Genomic DNA, 23,092 nt, shown 5'->3' on the forward strand with positions numbered 1-23,092 from the left:
CCTATTCAGTTCAGTGGAAGCCTAGATTTTGCAATAGCCTCCTACTTGATCTACTTCTCCTCTCCACCCCCCCCACCCCCGCCCGCCCCTTTTGTTCATCACACATGTTGCTCTGGGGTTAATGGCTCTAAAAATACCCTTTTAACCACTTATCGTCCTGCTCGTTTTCCAGACACATACAAAATTCACTGAATTATCAAGTGCCTACTATATGCCAAATACTGTGCTAAACTGTGTGGATCCAGTGATGACTGTGTCAAAGAACTCAGCGTTGGGTAGAACTTACTCTTGTAATGCATAAGACACTTACAGTCCAATGGAGAAGACAGAACATGTACAGTGAATGCAATTGGTGACCAAAAAGGATATAATTATGTCAACTCAGAAAACTAATAAGATTTTCATGTCATTTGATAATGAACACGCAATCTTTGGAAATGAAAAGAGCTGCTAGGAATATTTTTCCCATATGACTCATCTCCAGATTTAAAATAAAAATGTACTTTGGGGTTAAATAAATCTATTTTGGATGATCACGTTGATTTTATATATTTTATGTGATTTCTGAAAAATTAAAGTAAGATTTTAACTGTGGCCTCTAAAGGTATAGTAATGTAAATGTAAAGGTTAAAAATGTAAAAGCAATCACTTCCTAAGGGAAACCACTATCGTGGCTTTTTCCCCCCAGTTTTATCGAGGTATAATTAACAAATAAAAATCATATGTTGGTGAAGACAGAGGGAAAAGGTGACCCTTGTATACTGTTGTACCCTTGTAAACTGGTACAGCCATATGGAAAATATAATGGAGGTTTCTCAAGAAATTAGAAATAGAACTACCTTATGATCCAGCAGTCCCACTTCGGGGTATATATCCAAAGAAAATGGAATCAGTATCTCAAAGAGATATCTGCACTCCCATGTTCATTGCGGCATTATTCACAATACTCCGGGAATGATAGCAATTTTAAAGTTGTCTATAGAAAGGTTTCCCTTTGGTCAGGGCTGTGGTTCCAGATTAAAGTAAAGCATTAATGTAGCTTTAGGACCACCTTCCAGCTTGTCACCTGAAGTAGTAGTACAGCTGTATCTAGATGAGTCACACCTAACTACTAATTTCATTCCTTTTGTGAGATGGGCCAAATAGGATAGTTGGTTTTCTTGTTAGGTTGAACCATTAAAATTTGGCTGTTTATTTACAGATCATTGGTTGAGATTAGGAGAAGGGTGGTCAATCAGGACTTGACTCATTTTCACCTTTTTCCTAATCTTGATATATTTTTTTTTTTTTTTTTTGTCTGGAAGGAAAATTAGTTGTCACATATTCTGCAGAGAAGTTGATTGGCTTTCCCAGGGCCTCAAAGCTCATTAGTGGATGACGTAGGACCAGAAGGCAGGCATCCTAAACTGGGAAAGTTTAGCTTGGTCTGAAGTTCTGTGAAAGGTCCTGGAAGTTTTTTTTTAAATGAGCAAAATCTTCAGTCCATTTTCAGGTCAGCACTTAGAGAAAACAGCAAGGCTGTTTGCGTCTGCACAGTGTTAATGGGAGGTTTTGCACTCTGGAAATGAGTCACCTTCTGCCAGTTCTCACCCTGACCCATTGCTCATCTTATGGAGATAGCTGTCATTGCTGGGATCCTGGATGTGTATGTGTCTGTTTATTGCCCATTTGTTCATTTCATTCATCCATCCAACAAACAGCATATATCAAGCACTGGCTAGGTGCAAGGCACTCTTCTAATCACTCAGAATATACCAATGAACAAAACTGATGAAAGTCCCTACTTTCATGCAGGTTACATCCTTGTTGCAATCACAAGCAATAAACATAATAAATAAGAAAATTATAGAGTACTGGAACCTGGTAAGTGCCTGGTAGAGCAGGAACATGTTAATGGGGAATACAAGTACTGAACATTTGTGTCCACCCCAAATTTATATGGTGAAATCCTAACTCTCAGTGTCTTGGTATTAGGAGGTGAGGTCTTGGGGCTGTAATTAGGTCATGAGGATGGATCCCTTATGAATGGGATTAGTGTCCTTACAAAAGGAACCCAGAGAGCTCTCTCACGCTCTTTTCAAGGAAAGAAGTCAGTGGTCTACAACCCAGATGAGGTCCTTGATCAGAACCTGACTGTGCTGGCACCCTAATCTCAGACTTCCAGCCTCCAGAACTGTGAAACATAAGTTTCTGTTGTTTATAAGCCACCTACTCTGTGATACTTTGTGATAAGGATAGTGGTCAGGGTAAGCCCTGTTGTAGATAACTCAAGGAGGGGCATTCCAGGGCTGGTGTTTTTGGGGAAAAACAATGAGGCCACTGTGACTGGGACAGAGCTAGTGGAAGGGAGAGGCGTGGGAGATGAGACCTGGGGCCACAGCATGCAGGGCCTTGCAGGCCATTGGAAAGGCTTCAGCTTTTCCTGTGTGTTAGGCAGGGGAGCCATAGAGGTTTTTGGCAGTAGAGTGGAATCTGACCCACATTTTGAAGGGATCACTTTGGTTGCTGGATTGAGAATAGACCGAATGGGACAAGAGGAGAAATAGAGAGGCCAGTTAGGAGACTGTTTGTTATTATTTATTTATTTATTTATTTGAGACAGGGTCTTGCTCTATCACCTGGGCTAGAGTGCAGTGGCATCATTATAGCTCACTGCAACCTCAAACTCCTAGGCTCAAGAGATCCTCCTGCCTCAGCCTCCTGAGTAACTGGGACTACAGGCACATGCCATGATGCCTGGCTACTTTTCTCTATTTTTAGTACAGACAGGGGTCTCACTCTTGCTCAGGCTGGTCTGGAACTCCTGAACTCAAGTGATCCTCCCGCTTTGCCTCCCGGAGTGCTGGCCACCGCGCCTAGCCAGGAGACGGTTTGAGTAAACTAATCCCTTTCCTGAACTTAATAAAGGGGGATGTGCAAGTAGTGAGCACTTCCAAACCTGGTGACATGGACAAGAATCCTGACTTCACATTCCGTTTTCCCCATCTGCAATTAAATGCAAGTGGCAAAATGGGGCCATTACAGGCCCCACATTCTGCCCAGTTTGGAATACATTTGTCAGACTTCTGTCCATGCAGAGGGCTGCCTGACCGTCCCCCCAGCAACTGTCCAGTAGCTTCTGTGTCACTGCAGATGAAGGTAAAATGTATAAAAGGCCTCATGAGGACAAGAGTAGTATTTCTTTTTCTAGTTGTGCTTTTATTTGATAACAATCTAAGGAGAAATTTGGAAAAGTAAAGGTAGAAACATAATAGGAAACTAATATCAGATTGTAATATTGGTGATAACTTGGTTGTAGAATATAAAAGTGTATACTTAAGGCCTCTGATTCACTAAATTTGGGCCATTCTGTTCTAATAAAAACAATGGTAATATTTGTCATCTGCCTATCATGTGCCAACTACTATGTTTGTTTACATTGTTATTTTATTTTATTTTTATTTTTTATTTTTATTTTTATATCTTATTTTATTAGATTTTTATAGCCACTCTATAAATTAAATATTATCATTATCCCCACTTTATAGATAAAGAGATTAGGCTCAGAGAAGTTAAAAAAAAATGGCCCAAGGTATTGCAGCTAATCAGTGAAGAAGCCAGTGTGCTAGCTAACCCCAAGCTGTCACATGCCAGAATCAAGCCCTTAAACCCTACACTCTTCTGCTTTTGGTTATGAAAAATAGTTCTGATATCAAAGGTTAGTGTTCCAGATAGGATTGAAGCTTTGTGTTTAAATCAATTTCGTTTGACTTTACTTTCAATCTTCATTCCTCAGTTTCCCTAATATTCAAAGAGGATAGTAAGACCTGTTAGCTACTAATAAGACTGCCGTGAAGTCTAAGAAATACATTTTGAAAAATGCAGTAAGCCTTTTGGGAATGTTTTATCAAATAATTGCAAAGGTCACAGATAGTTGACTCTTTGGACTAACGGCATTTTGTTAGGATTACATTTATATGAAAATATGATTATGGGTTATAGAGAGACATAGCCTACTGCATTTTCTAACATTTATTCCTTATATTTAGACTACATGAAATATTCCCCAGATATTTCTTTTGCTGTGGCTAAAGAAAAAGAGCTTTACACATCCACCAGCCAATATGTGTGCCGTTTCAGGTGTCTGATTGAATTATAATCTGGTGCGAATTCTATCAGTCTTGTTGTGGAGATAAACTCTTGTTTAGTGCCAGCTCTTTGTGGAAATACAACTACTTCTGATAATGGCCAAGTTATTCTCCTTTATCAACTGTTCAGGGCCAGATCCGGAAATCAAAAAAGGGAGCTCTTTCAATAAAGATTCCGATCTCTCGGAAACAAGGCAAGCTCAAACACATAACGTCTCATTCCGCTGCATCTCAGCCATGAGAGGCTCTCCGTTTTGCCACATGCCATTCAGACACTGGGAGTGAGTGAAAAGTACTGTCTATTAAAGGGACTAATTTCTCTAAAATTAGAGTGTGAAATCACACATATTTTGCTGTCTCTTTTGATACCACCATAACAATCACAAGGTTAGACTATCTTGTAAAAGGAAATAAATTTCTAATTAGCTTCTGAAATGTAGGGTGGTCAAGTAAGATAGAGATCTTTGTACTGTAATGCTCGATAAGCTATTCATTAGATTGTAAAACTGTAGACTTGCAGAGCTAAGAGTCAAGAAATTATTCTTTATGCGTGTCAGGGACAAACATTCTAACAGCTGGCTATAACCTGGCCCGGGAATCCAGAGACCTGCAGTCCAGCCTTGGCAGAGGCAGTGTCTCTGGCATTTGGTTTCTACCTTATAAAGATGACAATGTTGGCCTAGGTTTGAGTTTGCAAACTGGCATCCTGGAGGCTAAATGCTGCCTGGATAAATATGTTTAGTTTGGTTGACATAAGGTGGTGGTGTTTTAACTATGACAACATTAGAAAAATTGAGCAGTTTCACAGAAAAGTCTGAATTCCTTGAAAAGTTTTGAAAAAAAACCAAAGATCTAGAAATATTGGGCCTGAAATCCCAAACAGCAGGACTCTGTTAGAGCAGTAGACCATCTGTTTAGAGGGCACATGCTATTTGCACCAGGGGCCCCGTCACTCCCTGCTGTCTTCCATACACACTTAACTTCGTGCATTTACATTACTTGTCCAGCCCCTGTGTAAGATCATCTCAGAATGAGAAACTGAGGTAAACTAAGACAAGAACGCCTTCAGCTACCAATGAGAGATCCTTTTTAGAATCTGCATTGATGTTGGCACAACGCCCAAACCTGAGTCTACCATATTTTAGATTTACATTGCTACAGCATCTTGGCTTGGCAAAAATCATGCCCACTTAATTTTTGCTTGTTTTAGGATTTAACTGTAAGGTGCTGTAGATAATGCCCTTAAAAATTCAACCACCCATAGCTTTTGAACAATTAGTTAAAATTTCTGTTTTGCTCATTCTGTTTGTGTTTCAGAAATGAGGCTTTTAAAAATTGTTTTAATTAGAGTTTGTTACTTTTATAAGTAAAGAACCCTCTTCATACATAGAGGCTAGGTAATTTGTCTGGGGAAGTGATTGAATCTTGCTAGCTGTGAGTAGAAATTTTTAAAAGGTTGAGTTTGGCAAATGTAGGAGTGCCTAGCACAGTAAGAGGAATGATTGTAAGCAGTCTCCCAGTTCTGGAACTGCTACATTGTGTGACCTCTTGAGACAGAGGGTAAATTACTTAGATATAAACACAGATCTAAAGCTACACCTAATTTAATACCTGGCAACTGGTTCAGAGTTCAGCTGTAATAGAGCCATTTTTATGAATTAATGGGTGACTCTTTGACAAGAATGTGAAACTAATTTCTTTTTTTATCACAAAGAATTTCATTTGCACTTTGTTTAAATTGCTTTTTACCCTAGCAAAAGGAAGGCTTCATGTATGCTCAAAGTTATTTTGCTAAAGTTCTATGTAGCCCTTCCGGATCCGTAACTTTGAGGCAAAGTCTATGTTCCAATTTATGTTGTGCTTCCCCCAAATCCTCAGCTACCAAGATGCTTAGTCCTAATTTCTCTGAAGCCAGTATTTTCTTTCTTTTCCTATTTTTAACCTATCTGAAAACTTGCTTACCTATCCTCACTCCAAATTCTTCTATTTGGGTATAACATGCTGAGATGCAGTGTTGTAAAGTTCTTCCAACATTAAGGTTAGTTTCTATGATTGGGTCTGTGGATAAAATAGACATGGAATGATTACTCCTATCAAGAAAAATTCTGCAGAAGATTTTTCATGCATACATGTAATTTGAGTCCAGATACAAGATGCAGCTAACTTCTGTAGCATTTCCTTAAATGCTGTCATGCTGACTCTGAGATGTCTGTCTCCTTATGTTGAGCATTTCTACGGGGCTTTTCCTTGGGCAGGCTTCCTGCTGCCAGAAATACCAGTTGGCTCAGTATATCCAAACTGCCATTATCATTCTCAAGGTATAAAGTTGTTTATTGTCCAGAAGCTTTATTAAAGTTTGGGATACTTCCCACCCTTGGGACTCATCTTTTTAACTTCTGAAGACTTAGAATGTATAGTTCAAACATTCTCTTTTCAAGTCTAAAAATAAAATTCAGAAATCAAAGGAGTTTTTTTTTTAAATATTGTACATACTTGTTTAAAAATAGGTGCAAAAAGGTTGTTAAGGTTGCTTTTCCACATTTGAAATTCCCAAGTTTTACTTTACTTCAGTCAGTTTATTGAAAGGATAAATGTTTTCATATATATACCTACCAGTTTTTGCATTTTTGTATTTTGTATTTCTATACACACATTTTATATTGTGGGACTTAAACTACCTTTTGCAAATGAAGCAGCCTTCTGTAACAAAGTTACTGAGTTTGGGTTTTGTTTACACCGTCATAAATCATGCAGATGAGAGCTGTGGCTATTTCCAGCCACACCTGATAAAAATACCCTGTGCCTCACCAATGTTTCTGGAAGTTCAAGGTCAATAGGGATCCTTTGGGGTGTTGTAAATTCTTGGAAGTTTATCTTTCCTGTCTTTTTCTTAGGGGTGCCCCTTCCACTGTTTGGTGTAAACTCTTCTCTCAATTTAGGAAGACTTTCCTCTTCCTGCTTGCTCCTCCTCCCCTCTGCCTTTCGCTATGAAAGAGAAGGGATCTGTCAGCAGTCATTTATTCTTGTGGGTGGGTGACTCGTGATATTTGGGAGGAATGAGTTCCTGTCAGGGTATTCTGGGTTAGTGTCTGCAGTTTTAAAATATCATCTTAAGGCTTTGTTTCTCATTACAGAAACTTGAAACTGATTAACTAGCAAGTGAGTGAATACTTTTGGGACCCCAGAAATCATCCTGGCCTTTTAGACTGCCTCTGAGAATAACCCTTTAGAAATTCTTTCAGAGGAAGTGGAGAAGTGACCACATCTGATGACTCCATGCTGAAGGCCCCTGTCCCTTGTGAGGTCAGCTCAGGGCTGACTTGGTGTTCTAAAACTTCCTCTGGGATCAGTGGCGGCTGAACGGTCCTTCCTTAAATACTGTCCTGGAGATACGGGAAACACAGGAAGGCAGAATAAATGACAGCTCAGCCTCTAAGAGAAAACATCCCGCTTGCCAGAAACATAAGACAGCTGACAAAAATATGTGACAGTCAGCCACACAAATTGTGAAATATGTCAGAACTCTTTATTTTTAAAAATTGACCTTTGTTATTTGGATAGAAATAACTACCCATGTCCAAGTAATCCAGTAATTCCTTTCTCTAATAAATTGCTTGTGCCACGCTGTGTTCTTTTTTGATACCTCCTTTAGTCCCAGGCCCACTCCCAGCCTGCTGCCCACCTTCAACTTGACCTTCCTTCTGTCTTCCCAAATGGCATGCATGTTTATTTCAGTCTAATCCAGTATTTCGGTGGGTTGAGTGACAATTCCAAATGTAAGATTCCTTTTAACATCCTACCACCACCACCCCCTTCACCACCTTCCAAGTACAAAGATCCATAGCCCTGGAACACACCACTGTGTCTCTTGTTGTGTGACACAGACTTGAAAAAAAGATGTGTGTCTTTGTGCTCTTTCATGAATAGGGGTTTTAGAAACACACATGCCCAATGCCCTTTTCAGACATTTTTCAGTCCTGTCTCTTCACCATCCAAGTGAAATGGACCTTGGGGAGCTATTGATGCTCTCTTGCAAGTCAGAAACTCTTCCTTTTTGCATTTTTATAAAGGCAAAACAGACCAAAGAATGGAAACGTAATAAATATAGTTTGAGGTTTCTGCCAGTGAGGAGCTTTACATCCATAGACACAGTTAATGTGCGCATCCAACGTATAAGGTTATACTTTTGTCGTAGTGGTGGGGAGGGATGTTGCTGAGCCCAGGGTGGTTAGGGAACATGCCCAAGCTCACATAGCTAGTGACTGAGAGAGCAATACGCTTTAACCCTGATCTAGTTACTTAGTGAGTGTAGACTATGGCTAAGGCTGCAGACCATAAGGAAGCTCTATTTCCAAATAAAGATAAAGGAATTGAGAGGAGGAACAGTCAACAAAACAACATTTGTAAATCACTTAGCCCAGTGCCTGGCACATGGTATAATTCTCAGTAAATGTTAGTAAGTGTTATTGCCCCAGTATAAACTCTTTGAGAACTTTCTTCCAGCGAGAATATTAATGATCCATTATTTGTTACTTGTGAGACAGGAAGTTATTGACTTATCACTGCTGGCCTTGGCATGTTGAGCGCGGTTTCTGTTCATTAATGTGATGAGGATACTTATGGGGAGGCAGGGTCCCCGCTGTGTGGTGGCAGTAATTATCAGTGTTGGTGTGGCTGCAGGAACCGATTGCTAGCAAGTGCTAGTTTCCTTCTTTCTTTTTCTTTTTTTAAAAAATCCCATTATATAATTTAACAATCATTTTGTTCCATAGTGAGAGGAAAAGAATTTAGCAACCTTCAGCTGGAGCTGAATGGACAAGCAAATTATAGAAATCACTGACATTAGTGCCTGGCTAGAGCAGGGTTGTTTCCTACTGAATATTTGAAAGTATTTTATACAATCTAATTTTGAAAGATTGGAGTCACTGGCCTTCCATTACTTTCCTTGGGAGCTATAATTACGTGGCCTAATACAGCTCAGTGGTGGGGCATTTTCTCCAGCTGATAGGGGAGCAATGGATATATTTGTAGGAGGTCTGGTCACTGCATTTTTCAAAATGGTATTTGGAAAAAGGGCACAAACATGTTTTGCTCACTTGGTAAAATATTCTTTTCCTTCTTTGGGAGCATGTTTCTTTGGTCCATCCTGCTGGTGTTGAACCATGGTTTGCTACATAATGGGATTTTCTCTAACTTTTTATTATGGAGAATCCCCAAAATTACACAAAAATAGAAAGAACAATATAATGAACACCCATGTGCTCCAAGAGCCTTCAACCAATGTCCAGTCCCATCCTATCTGTTACTACATGCCTATCTATTTCCCTTATTATAGTATTATTCTGAAGCAACCTTTATCATGTTACTTTTTAAAATTCTGATAAAATACACATAACATAAATTTACCTAAATTTTTACCACTTTAAAATGTATAATTCAGTGTCCTTATGTATATTCACAATGTTGTGTAACCATCACCACTATCTAGTTCCAGGACCTTTTTATCTCTCTAAAAGGAAACTGTACACCCATTAAGCAGTCACTCCTGTTCCCCCTTAGCCCTAGTGCCTGGCAGCCACTAATCTGCTTCTGTCTCTATAGATTGCCTATTCGGATATTTCATATAAATGGAATCATACAATATACAGTCTTTTTTTTTTTTGTCTGGCTTCTTTCATGTAACGCATAATGTCTTCACGATTCATCGATGTTGTATCATGCGTCAGTACTTCATTCCTTTCCATGGCTGAATAATATTTCATTGTATGGATATACCACATTTTGTTTATCTCTTCATCTGTTGATGGACATTTTGGTTATTTCTACCTTTTGTCTATTGTGAATAGTGCTGCTTGAAACATTCATGTACAAGTTTTGTTTGAACACCAGTTTTCAATTGTTTGGGTCGTATATCTAGAAGTGGAATTGCTGAGTCATATGTCACTTCTGTGTTTGACTTATTGAGGAACCCACAAACTGTTTGCCACAGTGACTGCACCATTTTACTTTCCCACCAGCAATGTATGGGAGTTCCAATTTCTCCACATCTTTGCCAATACTTGTGATTTTCTGTCTTTTTTTAAAAAAATTACAGTCATCCTAGTGGGTGTAAAGTGGCATCTCATTGTGGGTTTGATTTGCAATTTTTTAATGACTGACGACATTGAGCATCTTTTCATGCAATTGTTAGCCATTTGTATATGGCTATTCAAGTAATGTCTATTCAAGTCCTTTGCCCATTTTTTAAATTGGGTTGCTTGTCTTCTTATTGTTGAGTTGTAAGAGTTCTTCATATATTCTGGATACTAGATAGACACTTATCAGATATATGATTTGCAAATACTTTTCCCATTCTGTGCATTCTTTTCCCTCTCTTGATAGTGTCCTTTGATACACAAATGTTTGTAATTTTGACAAAACCCAATTTATCTATTTTTTTCTTTTGTTGTTTGTGCTTTTGTTTTCATATGTAAGAAGCTATGGTTAAATCCAAAGTCATGGAGATTTACCCCAATGTTTTCTCTGAAGAGTTTTATATTTTAGCTCTTCTATTTAGGTCTTTGATCCATTCTGAGTTAATTTTTCTGTATATGGCATGAGGTAAAGGTTTAATATCATTTTTTGCATGTGAATATCCAGTTGTCCCAGAACCATTTGTAAAAGAGACTGTCCTATAATTTCATCCACAAGTATTTAATCATTTTTCTCTAAAAAATAAGAACTTTTTTACATAACCATGGTATAATTACCACACTTAAAAAATATTAACCATATTTCCTTAGTTTCATCAAATATCTAAGTCTATTTTAAAGTTGTAATTGTCTCAAAAGTTTTACCAGCTCTTTTTAAAAAATCAGTATTCAAATAAGGTGCATCCATTGCAGTTTGTTGGTATATCTTTTTTAAGTGTTTTTAAATTTATAGGATTTCCTTCCATCCCTTTTTTGTCCTCCTTGCAATTTGTTAAAGAACTATTTGTCTAAACTGGTTTCCTAGTCTAGATTTAGCTGATAGTATCCTGTGATATAACATGTTCCCCACTTCTCTGAATTTCTTACAAATTGGTGGTTGGAGCTAGAGGCTTGATCAGATTCAGGTTTTTTTTGTTTTTGTTTTTGGCAAGAACTACTTCTTATACGATGTTGTGTTCTTTTATCAGGAACAAATTATATTTATTTCTTTTTTTTAATGTTGGCAGCATTGATGATCACTGCCTGAATCTGTTAGTTTATTAGGGGGTACAAAATAGTGACATTCTAATTCTATTATGTCTTTTTCATGTATTAGATGGAATATCTGGGGTTTTTTTGTTTGTTTGTTTGTGTGAGACAGAGTCTCACTTTGTTGCCCGGACTAGAGTGCCGTGGTGTCAGCCTAGGTCTCAGCAACCTCAAACTCCTGGGCTCAAGCAATCCTTCTGGCTCAGTCTCCCGAGTAGCTGTGCCACCATGCCCAGCTAATTTTTTCTATATATTTTTAGTTGTCCAGCTAATTTCTTTCTATTTTTAGTAGAGACAGGGTCTCACTCTTGCTCAGGCTGGTCTTGAACTCCTGAACTCAAATGATCCACCCGCCTCGGCCTCCCAGAGTGCTAGGATTACAGGCGTGAGCCACCGTGCCCGGCCGGAATATCTTTTTTTTATGGAGAGAAGTTTACCCTCTTTTATTATTTAACTACCCAGTGGTGAAATTTGTGTAAGGCAGGATAAACCCCTCATTCTTTCCCTTTATTTACTAGTTCTCAAAATAAGAAGTTGATTCTTTATTTTCTTGAAACAGTGCCAGTTATATTTTTTTTGGTGGTGACTTTATTGAGGCATTTAAGCATATTTAACGTGCTTTTAGACATTGCACTTATTATTCTTACTGATGCTCAAATTATCCTATCTTTGGCCACTGGGCATCTCTTCAGATTGATTTCTAAGTCCTTTTGGACCTAATTTTGTGGTCTTTGATAGCTTCTGGGCTATTACATATGGTAATTTTCCAGCTCTTATCAGGATGGCATGTAGTATATTTGTGACACTTCCCAAATTTCCCTACAAAAGCTGCTGCTTATAGGTCTCAAAACTTCTTCAAGTTCTTTGGCAAAGATGGGAGGATTTCCCTAGCCTTTGTGGGTTCATAAGAAGACAAGTCAGGCCGGGCGAGGTGGCTCACGCCTGTAATCCTAGCACTCTGGGAGGCCGAGGTGGGCAGATCGTTTGCACTCAGGAGTTCGAGACCAGCCTGAGCAAGAGTGAGACCCCATCTCTACTAAAAATAGAAAGAAATTATATGGACAGCTAAAAATATATATAGAAAAAATTAGCCGGGCATGGTGGCGCATGCCTGTAGTCCCAGCTACTCGGGAGGCTGAGACAGGAGGATCCCTTGAGCTTAGGAGTTTGAGGTTGCTGTGAGCTAGGCTGACGCCACGGCCACGGCACTCACTCTAGCCTGGGCAACAGAGTGAGACTCTGTCTCAAAAAAAAAAAAAAGAAGACAAGTCAGAACAGGTATTGGAAACTCATTCGTGAAACTCAGCTCATGAGGTTTTATTGAGTTTCTACTAGGTGTGCAGAAAAAAAGAAAACAAAATTTCTACCTGAAGATTTTGTAGCTTGGTAGGGTATGTTTTAGGACCTGGTGACATTTCAGAAACGTACATTTGGATAAAGCCAAAACCACCAATGTGATTTTATTGTGGCTCTGTTTTAGTTCTGTCTCTTATATCAAGTCAGGAATTGACTGCTAGTTATTCTAAATTCTTTTCATATAATTACAAAAAAAATAGCATAAATACCTAATAAAGTAACTTCTGTTGAAGATATTTTTTGAAAGAGGAAGGATGAAAAGGGATGTGTTTTTCTAAGCCTAGAATATGCATGTAAAAGTACAGAGATTGCTTTTCTTCTAGTCTCTATTTCCCTGTAAAGTAAGGGCAATGTTTATTTTCTGCCTGTGATAAAGTTGCTGAGTACTATAATGAGTTTATATTTATGGAGCGCTTGGAGCTTTTTGGATGAAAGTTGCTAAATTAGAGTTTATTGTTTATTGAATTTATTTGATGTGTCCAACCTCCTGGGAACATTTTCTGAAGTTAATTAAAAACAGACAGTCCCCATTCTGACAGCGTACAGTGCCACTTACAAACCAGCAACATAAACTGCGTGTACTTCTGTTACCCCAAGTTGGGACACCTAGAGAACCATAGTTCATTCTGATAGAGCAATAATCCTACTTTTATATAAGAGATGAGTTCATATGCTGAGGAAAAACGAGAGATAGTCTCAACTGTGTCTAAGCCACCTGTCTACTTCCATTTAAAAAAAAAAACATTTAAAATATGGAGATTTTCCTCAATTTCCAGCTATAACTTACAATTTAAAAGATTTAAAAATAATCTTTCCTTTCTATCATTTTGGGAAGAAATTAAGATAAAAGTTTATGTCTTCTATATTGTTTTATAATCACTGTTTCTTTGCAGGAATGGCATCCCAAAGCAGCCAACTGAAATGTCTTGTTTTTTTTAACCCAACCTAGTGGAAGCTGTGAAATGTAATTATAATAATGGCTTGTTTGCTTCCTTTGCCAGTTGGTGATGGAGTTTTGTGGTGCTGGCTCTGTCACTGACCTGATCAAGAATACGAAAGGTAACACGTTGAAAGAAGAGTGGATCGCATACATCTGCAGGGAGATACTACGGGTAGGTGACAAGTGGGGCCTGGGCTACCTCCCAACACAGGGTATCTTAGAAGGTGTTGGACTTTGTTCTGCCTTCCAGTGAAATTCATAAATGTATTGAAAACCGTTTAGAGGCGCTGTGGTGGCCGTAGTGGTTTGGTGTGGAGGTCTGCTTTGATGGTGGCGAGAGCCTTTCTGGACAGGCTGTGTGTACTTTCACTTGGGCTGATGTGGGGTGATTTCCCTTAGCAAGGGATTCATTTTCAGTGGTGTTTCCAATTGGAAATCTGATTTCAGATCATAAAGATAAGGTCCTGCTTAGGAAATGGATTATTTTAAGGGATATTTTGATCACTTATTTAAATTATTCATTTGTGAAAGTTTATAACTAATAACTAATATAACTAATGGTGTAATGCTTTCTCACGATGTAAAGTCTCTAAGGATTGTATGACTTTAGTCATTTGTGTACTTACAACCTACTTTAACTGATTTTACCTTTTTTTTAAAAAAAAATTATGAGACCTAGTCACTTAAAACAATAAAAAATGACTGGACAAGACTGTTTGCTCGGTTTTGCCAACAAATCCCATAACCCGGGAGTCTAGACAATAATGTCATATTTGCTGAGCTTGATTCAGGGAGAAGAAAGTAATTGTGCATATTTTAGTTCATTTAGACTGGTTTTATTATCTTTTCCTACTAATATGGAGGTTATTATCTGTCTATTGAGCATTCTTATTAGACCTGCTTAGCAATCGTTATTTATTTATAAGTTCTACCTTCTTAATTTAAGGGAACAAAAATTAAAACTGTTTTTCACTATGTGTCTAAGATACACCTTTGAGAGCAATATGTGCTATGGATGGATGGATGAATGAATGGAAGTTAAGAAAGAAGGAAAGAAGGCATAAAAAGAAAATGTCTGTTCATTAAGTGCAAATCAGATTAGGCAAAAGACAAATAGAAAATGAAATTTAAAAATGTTAACATTGATGTGAATAACTTCTACCCTGAAAAGTACAAAATATGACTGATAGAAATTAAAGAAGACCTTAATAAATGGAAGTATAGAGCATTTCATGGGTCAGAATATTCAATATTGTAAAGATGTTATTTCTTCCCAATTTGATCCATGGTTTCCTTGAACTCCCAATTAAAATCCCTGTGGATATATTTATGGAAATTGATAAAGCTGATTTTTTAAAAAGTTCTATGGAAATGCAAAGGGCCAAGAATAGCCAAGGCAATCTTGAAGTAGAACAAAACTGGAGGATTTATGCTACCTATTACCAGGATTTATTATAAAGTTACTAAGTAATTAAGGCAGAGCAGTATTGTCACAAGATTAGACAATGACAAAAGAATCAAGAGTCCAGGAACAAACTGACATCATATGGACACCTGATTTGTGACTAGGTAAATGCTGCTGTCAAGAGGAAAGGGTGCTCTGGTCGGTAAATAACATTTGGCCCATTGAATGTGCATATGAAGACATGAAACTTAACACTTTATACCGTATTCAAAGTTTATCACAGCTGGATTATAGATATACATTGGAAAGATATAAAAACCAAAGCTCTTAAGAGAAAACAGGATAATACCTCCGTGGCTTGGGGTAGGCAAAAAAAAGCCTTCTTAAACAGAACACAAAACAAAATTTGATGGGAAACAAAGAGGCTTGGCTGCTGATTTCCTTCACATCTGACATGGGTCTCCAAGCTTTGATGTACCATTGTGTGAATTTAATTCGAATTTCTGACGTAAAATTTCACTCAGAGAGAACATAATAGATTATTTAGTCATCCAGCCTGCCCAGTGGGTGCCAAGAATCTCCCAGGTCTCTGGGGCTGAGTTCTGCCCAGTATGCCTTTCTGCATTGCTGTGGAACCCCACGGGCGGGCGTCAGTTGTTTAATCTGATCTGTAGGGTTCTACAAGCAGCAGGGATGTTTCACCCCGGGAGCATCTCCCAATACATTGTTTTAAATTGTGTGAGAACAGTAGTTTTCTTCCTTCTTCCAGTACATTCTCCCAAGTAATACCAGCATTTCAGATATGGTGACTCACTGGAAGGGGCATTTGATCACCCAAATGTCCCTGGCCACAAGAATTTTCAGAGGTGACCCTCTATGCATTGTATGATCTCCTTAAATAGAACCTTTGGCTCACTGACGTGCTCTGGTATCTGTTTCCAGCCACTTCAGTGGTGAAGGAGGGAAGGGATCTTAACAATTTATGGGGTATGTATGTATACTCCGTGAAAACCATACATTTAAATCCGCTTGATGCCTACCTTGAGCCAAACTGATAGATAAGAAAGGCAATTTTTGAACACTCAAACCAGTGCCTCCAACCATTCTGTAACATGGTTTATGTTTACTGATATTCCTAAATGTACATATGGATCTTTCTGGACATCAGTACTCTCATGCTGAATTTCTTCAACCAGGGAATTCAGATATTTAGTTTTATTTCTTTTCGTGTCTGCCTCATTTTTCATACCACGATTTTGTTGTTGCAGAGAAAAATTAGAAGAACAGAAAATCATAAATAATAAAATGACAACACTTCAATAGCCAGTACCTTGGATTATCAAGTGTTAGCATAACATAATTTGCTTTTTCAAGACTTCAACTTTAGATTCTTTTAGGTTATAATTTATCTGAAAAATATGTGACTAACTTAGAGTAAGTCTGTAACGTAGAGAACTTAGCACAAAGAAGCCACAATCAGAGTAATTCATAAAGAAATGGAACACAATCAGGTTTGGACGTCACTGAATAAGTATCTCACATAATGGGCACAAAGTCACAGATACCATAAGCCACTAAAAAATGACAGTGATAAATGCCAACAAAGGAAATAGAAATTGTTTTTCTTTTTAAAGGTAAGCCACATTGGCTAAAGCCAATAGGAAATTTCTTGGCTGGTCTGAGGAATATTTTGCTCTGCTTAATTAAAATTGTATAACAGAAGGTAACTTTTCACTTTTAAATTCAAATATTGCCAAAAAAACTGTGAGGATCCAAGTAAGTCAGGTTAGTTTTCCGTATAGAGACCCTGTAGATGTTTCTGTTACACATTAGCAAATGCAGATATTCCTCACTTTTCACAGTACTGTGTTAACTGAAGTTCGTGGATGTGGGAACCGTGTTGTCGTTTGTGTGATTCCATGGTCCCTGATATCTGATCCAATATGCAAGCGTTTCATCTAACACAACACCATGCATTGCAAGGACTGCCTGTATATTTCAGTTTGTATTGATCAACTGCCTACAGGTTAGAATAGCACTATGAGTACATGAAAGATGCGAATATAGTTCTGAAAAGTATGTCTATGTGAGTTTAATTTTTTTGATCATTAACATTCAAAATAATTTATGTGCATCTTGGCTTATGTTCCTATTAATCCTTCTCAACTCTTTGTCATTCCAGGGGCTGAGTCACCTGCACCAGCATAAAGTGATTCATCGAGATATTAAAGGGCAAAATGTCTTGCTGACTGAAAATGCAGAAGTTAAACTAGGTAAGAACAGCATCCAGTGAGTCTTGGAGTTGCAGGAATGGATAGGATTGTATCAACAGCTTTTTAAAAATTAATGTAAATTTGTCACTGTGGATTTGGAAGGTAGTGCCCTAAAAATAGAAAGGAAAATATTTCTTTGTCTATTTAAAAAATATTTTCTAAAAGCATGTTGAGGAGTGCATTGTATATAGTATGGGGAACAGAACCATGTGCTTGAAGAACATATAGAAATAATTGAGTTTTTTTTGTTTCAGTAGATATTAGAAGCAACAGACCTCAAAATAATCTCCTATATCTTACAGATTGTTTATATTGTAGTTGCCATAACAGAATACTGAGGATGCAATTGTTTCCATTAAAAATATCCATAGTTAGACATATTTAGAATAGTCAATTCTAGCTATATTCCCACGTTTAAGTTATATTTACATTGAATTCATTATTGCCTTGGTCACCTGTATGGAGTGGATGCTCAATATTCCACTTGAGGTGCATACTGGTTATCGCACTTCCGTCTGCCAGAGTTACCAGTGGGGAATCATTTTCCTTGGCATATCCTTTAGAGCCCTTCCTGAAACAAATCTGGGATTGTCCAAAGAAAAGTAGAGGATCCCCACGTGCATTTGCCTGCTTGGTGTAGATGAGGAAGAGCCTGAATTGACAAATATCCTATAGGATACACAATTTGTCATCTAGAAAATGATCACTGTCCATATGATTGTATATTTTCCAAGAGATTTAAATATCTTTTATGTTTATATCCCAAACATTTGCTCTTCATTTTTGTTAAAATATTTGATTTCCATTTTTCCTTAGTTAGCATTTGGGGCCAGACTTTCATCTCATGAATATTCACTTTTAGAACAAAAGCATACATTATGTAGGCTAAGCAGTTATATATATATTGACTAGATAAGCTATCCTCAGAACAGTCTCATATCACTAATTACTTGTTGAGAATATATTATATGCCAGACCCTGTATAAGATACTTTTATATAGATTATCCTTCTTAAACATCAGAGCAATTCCATGTAGATGTCATCATCCTCATTTTATAGATTAGGAAACTGTAACTGAAAAGGGTTGGTCTACTAGCCTCAGGTCACACCACTAGTAAGTGACAGAAATAGCATGCAAAATTAGGTAGTCTGACTCCAGACCTTCGTTTTTAATCACTTTTCTTTTATCCCTTAAATACTATCCTTTGTGGCAACCAAGCTTCCCTTTTATTTAACACCTATTTTTGGTCCCCATGGATGGGGACCTTGGTTGAACCAATCATAACATTTTGTGCTTTTCTCATTGGTAAACTTCATTCATTTATACATGCAATTTAAAAACGCACATTTACAATTGCAAGAATGTACAGACAAACACTACATGTGCTCAGTACTAAATTGGAACTAATTGATAACACTTATGTGCGCTATGGAAGTCAAACACAAGGGTCATCAAGCAGATGGGAGGGGAGAGAAGAGGATGGGTAAATTCACACCTAACAGGTACGATGCACAATAACTGGGTGGAGGGCACACATAACTTTGACTCAAACTGTACAAAAGCAAATTATGTAACTAAAATGTGTGCATGCTTGTAATATACTGACAAAAAAGTATTACAATAAAAATATACATTCATAGGATTAAAAAGGTAAAAACAACCCAACTGCCCACTGATGGATGGGTAGGCAAACAAAATGTGGTCTGAATATACAATGGAATATTATTTAGCCTTAAAAAGGAAGGAAAATCTGACACATGCTACAACACGGATGAACCTTAAGGTCATTATGTTAAGTGAAATAAGCCAGTAATAAAAAGAGAAATACTGTATGTTTCCACTTATATGAGGTACTGAGAGTAGTCAAATCAGAGACAGAAGATAGAATGATAATTGCCACGGGCTGGGGGAGGAGGGGCAGGATGAATTGGCAGTTATTGTTTAATGGAAGATGTTGAGGAAGATGAAAAGTTCTGGAGATGGATGGATGATGGTTATGGTTGCACAACAATGTGAATGAACTTAATACCACCGAAATGTACATTAAAATGGTTAAAATGGTAAATTTTATGTTACGTATCTTTCACCACAATAAAAACATGCACATTCATTTTATCACCGTATGAAACCTAAGATCACAGACTTTCATTCACTTGAACAGTGGACTTTGGAGTCAGTGCCCAGCTTGATCGAACAGTGGGCAGGAGGAATACTTTCATTGGGACTCCCTACTGGATGGCACCAGAAGTTATTGCCTGTGATGAAAACCCAGATGCCACATATGATTTCAAGGTATGACTTCTTCATTGTGTTTCAAAACAGTGCCAACTATCTCTTCTTGGGTCTTGCAGTGGGAGAATTCTCAAAAGCCTTTGGATTTATGATTTATGTGACCCAAAGGCAGAACTGGAATGGAAAACATTATTTGAATTTAAAATTATAAGATATTCAAGTAAGAATCTTTTTAATGAATTCACCCATCATATCTGATTGCCTATTTGTAAAAAAAAATGTTTAAATCATTTTCTATATTTTTAAAAATTTACTTTTGCTTCTTCTTATTGGAAAATAGATTAGATTTCCATTTGTTAGTTTAGATTTTTGGCAAAGTATATATTCTGATAGCTTTTTATGTTAAAAGAAACCAAGATATGAATTTGTTATCTTGGGTCATCTTTTTCTGATTACGTGTAATCATATTTACTTATTTCTACATTGCTCAAAGTCTAATTACTTGGAGTTTTTTTTTCATGAGAGAGAATCAAATGGGATGCTGCTAACTACTTCATGGTGTTTCTGCAGTGCAGCATGGAGTTTCATAGAAATTTTATTTATGCCGTATTACTTTGTGTAAACTAGAAATTTGCTAAGAAACTCAAAGCAGTGTTCAAGTAGACTCCTCCAAGAAGCCCTCGTCTTTTCTATTCTGCTAGCCAAAAATCAAACATAATTTTGGGTTACTGCTTTGTCAATAGCTGCAGTATCAAGTGACATTACTTCTTAATGAACTGTGACTGAAAATCGAGACAATAAAATTGGGGACAATGGGATCTAGGAACTGAGGGTTTTCAGATTGTGCACTAAGTAGAGAGACACTGTGTGGTCTTTGTGTACATCACAGGACAACCCCGGGCAAAACTTGAAACTGGCCTGGTTTCAGAGGCACGTGGACTTTTACCAAAGGACTTTATTGATCCTCTCTAAATACCATCATCTTACAGATGAGAAAACTGAGGCCGAGGTCTGTATAAGTGTACACTCAGTTAGTGATCTCGGAGTTGGGACTTGAACCCAGGTCTCCTAACTCTGTTCAGAGCTCTTTCCAGTCTATTGTGCTCCTCTATAATGTACTTCTACATAAATCTCCAATTTATCAACCAAGGAGTATATTTAAAGAATTCCTTTAAAAGAACATTTTTAGTTGTCTAAGTGTGGGGTTATTATTGAAATCAGGTCACAAAGATGCAAACATTGCAGCGTTTTCAGGGCCTGGTGTCTCAAGGCATTGATAAAAAATTATTTGCCTCTTTGGGGAGATGCAAGCTTGAAGGTCTGAAAACATAATAATCTCCTGTAAATTCCTCCTTCCTTCAAAGTTAGTCGCTGTGATAACCTGACAGCAATCTGTCTGAAAACAGCTGCCAAGTTAAAAATTAATCTCCTGCCAAAATAAATGTCACTTATTTAAACTGCTAATGATCAGCATATTTAAATAATTCCATTTGCAAATCCCTTCAGAGGAGCCACTACAAAATATACATCCCAGGCCACATATGTGTACCATCACTGGCTATAAGCAACTCTTCACACTACAGCTATACCTAATAAGTGCTAACTAGTCTACATCTGGGCCACAGGTATTTTAGACTACTTTATGATATACCATGAGGAATCAGAGTGTTTTAGACTTTTATCCTCAGCTTAACCTTTTAAATATTGTGACTGGCTACCATTGTATATGGGACTTTTGTTCTGTTATCATAAAGCAGATCCCTGTGACTGACTCGGTTTTACTAGGGTGACTAGAAGAGGCATTCTTCCTGCCAAGCTAAAGCTTGGAGTTAAATTGATGTCTTGGTCCTCTTTCCTCAGATTCTGGCTGAGGAATACAGCTTGGGATCAGTGTAAATGTGTGAGACCAAGGCATAACGCTAGGTGTGGGCAAAGCCTGGGGTACAAAGAGCCCCAGGGGTATCTTGCCGCCCAGTGATTTCAAAGATACTGGAAGGTCCACATGACTGTGTAACAGTATCCTGAGACATTAAAAAAAATGGAAGATTAATTTCTGTCTTATATTAAAAAATAAAGAATCCTGATGGAGAGAACAGATTCAGCTACATCAGTCATGTAGACCTGAGTGTGAATTCGTTTATCAGGATTGTCAGGAATGTACAAGAGAAGGAACATGGCAAGAATATGAGCTTCCCTGGTAACCTGTCACGGGTAAAAGAAGGAGTCATCAGGATGACTAAGGAAGACCAGGCAGAAAGGAGGGCTTGGGGGTTCTTTGAAGATTAATTTTTGCCACCTCACAGTTTACTGTAGACCAGAGAAGATGCTAATCTTTAAATAATCTTTCTACTTCTTTCTTGTTACCGTAGTTTATCCTTTTTTCTATTCAACATTCTTAGAAATGTGGCCTATCACCAGGGGACAACTTAACAATACACTGACTTTCAGAATCATTTATTCACTCATGCAGTGTGTATGCATTGAATACCCACTGTGTGTAAGGAATTAATCAAGCTGCATCTGTATAAGCAGTTTCTGACAGAGAGTTCATTTGAGACCCCACCAAAGCCCAAGGACTTGGCACTGTGTGTCTGGTAGTCCATTTGACCCAGTGGTGTATCCCAGCCCCAGAGGCTGATGTCAACACTTTGGGGTTTTATGGGCTACAGGTACTTTCAGCTGAGAGGGCATGTTTACAATAAAAGGTGACTTGGCCACTGGACTTTGTTAGATTTCCTACCACGAAAGCCTTTCCTGTAAAATAAAGACAAAATGTGAAAAAGAAGAGTGTAGCTTGGCTTTGTTATTTGATTTAGTATTTATTGGTTATTATTTAATTATTATTAATTATTTGATTTCTCTAAGATGTCTCTAAAGACCACATACTTAAAAAAAAAAAAAACTAAAGCAATTTGATATTGTAAGATCCTCTATAGAAAAGCAATCTGAAGAGCTCATGCTTTTCACTGCAGTCTGGTTTTGTGTGATATCCACTGGGCCCAGTTGGCGGCTCACTGAAATTGACCCTCTCCTAAGGAGGAGTGCCGGAATCTGCCGGAATCTCATTCACCCGGTGTTCCGGCTTTCCTCTGGGGGCCCTTCCTTTCTTGTTTTCAGAAATTCTGTCAAAACACTTCAAGCGAAAGGAAAGGTTTCATTTCCCTGATAAGTATGTGGGGCAATAATGAAAGCTTTCTCATTTAATAATAAGCATTCAAAAGATTTAAAATTAATAAAACTGTTCAGAATTCCTAGGCTGTTTAAATTGTTATTTTTTAAAACTTACTTTGAATTTCATTTTGGTTGGATAGGCTCTGCTAAGCATTTCACAGTCCTATGTAGTTACTGCTTTCACAGAACCACCCACTAAAGAAAGTTCTCTGTGGCCAAATGCCCATCAATAGGAAACTGGTTGAATAAAGGCTGGAGCGTCTGTCCCGTGGAATGCTACCTAGCCATTTAAGCAGTGACGTAGCATATATGTTGAACTTGGACAGATCCCAGGACATAGTGTTAGGTACAAAAAGGAACTTAGAA

At 37.8% G+C, this 23,092-nt stretch overlaps 1 protein-coding gene across 8 annotated transcripts in view; it reads left to right on the forward strand.

Moving 5' to 3' along the window:
* The window catches only part of TNIK (TRAF2 and NCK interacting kinase), a 365,195-nt gene that overhangs the window by 227,212 nt on the left and 114,891 nt on the right, over positions 1–23,092 (forward strand). For all 8 annotated transcript variants that reach the window (XM_069475279.1, XM_069475280.1, XM_069475283.1 and 5 more), the window contains exons 5-7: positions 13,705–13,815; positions 17,231–17,321; positions 19,485–19,615. In XM_069475279.1, coding sequence (XP_069331380.1) covers positions 13,705–13,815; positions 17,231–17,321; positions 19,485–19,615 — 333 coding nt within the window. The remainder of the gene's footprint in view (positions 1–13,704; positions 13,816–17,230; positions 17,322–19,484; positions 19,616–23,092) is intronic.

This window comes from Eulemur rufifrons, chromosome 7 (assembly GCF_041146395.1).
Source record: "Eulemur rufifrons isolate Redbay chromosome 7, OSU_ERuf_1, whole genome shotgun sequence".
NCBI lineage: Eukaryota > Metazoa > Chordata > Mammalia > Primates > Lemuridae > Eulemur > Eulemur rufifrons.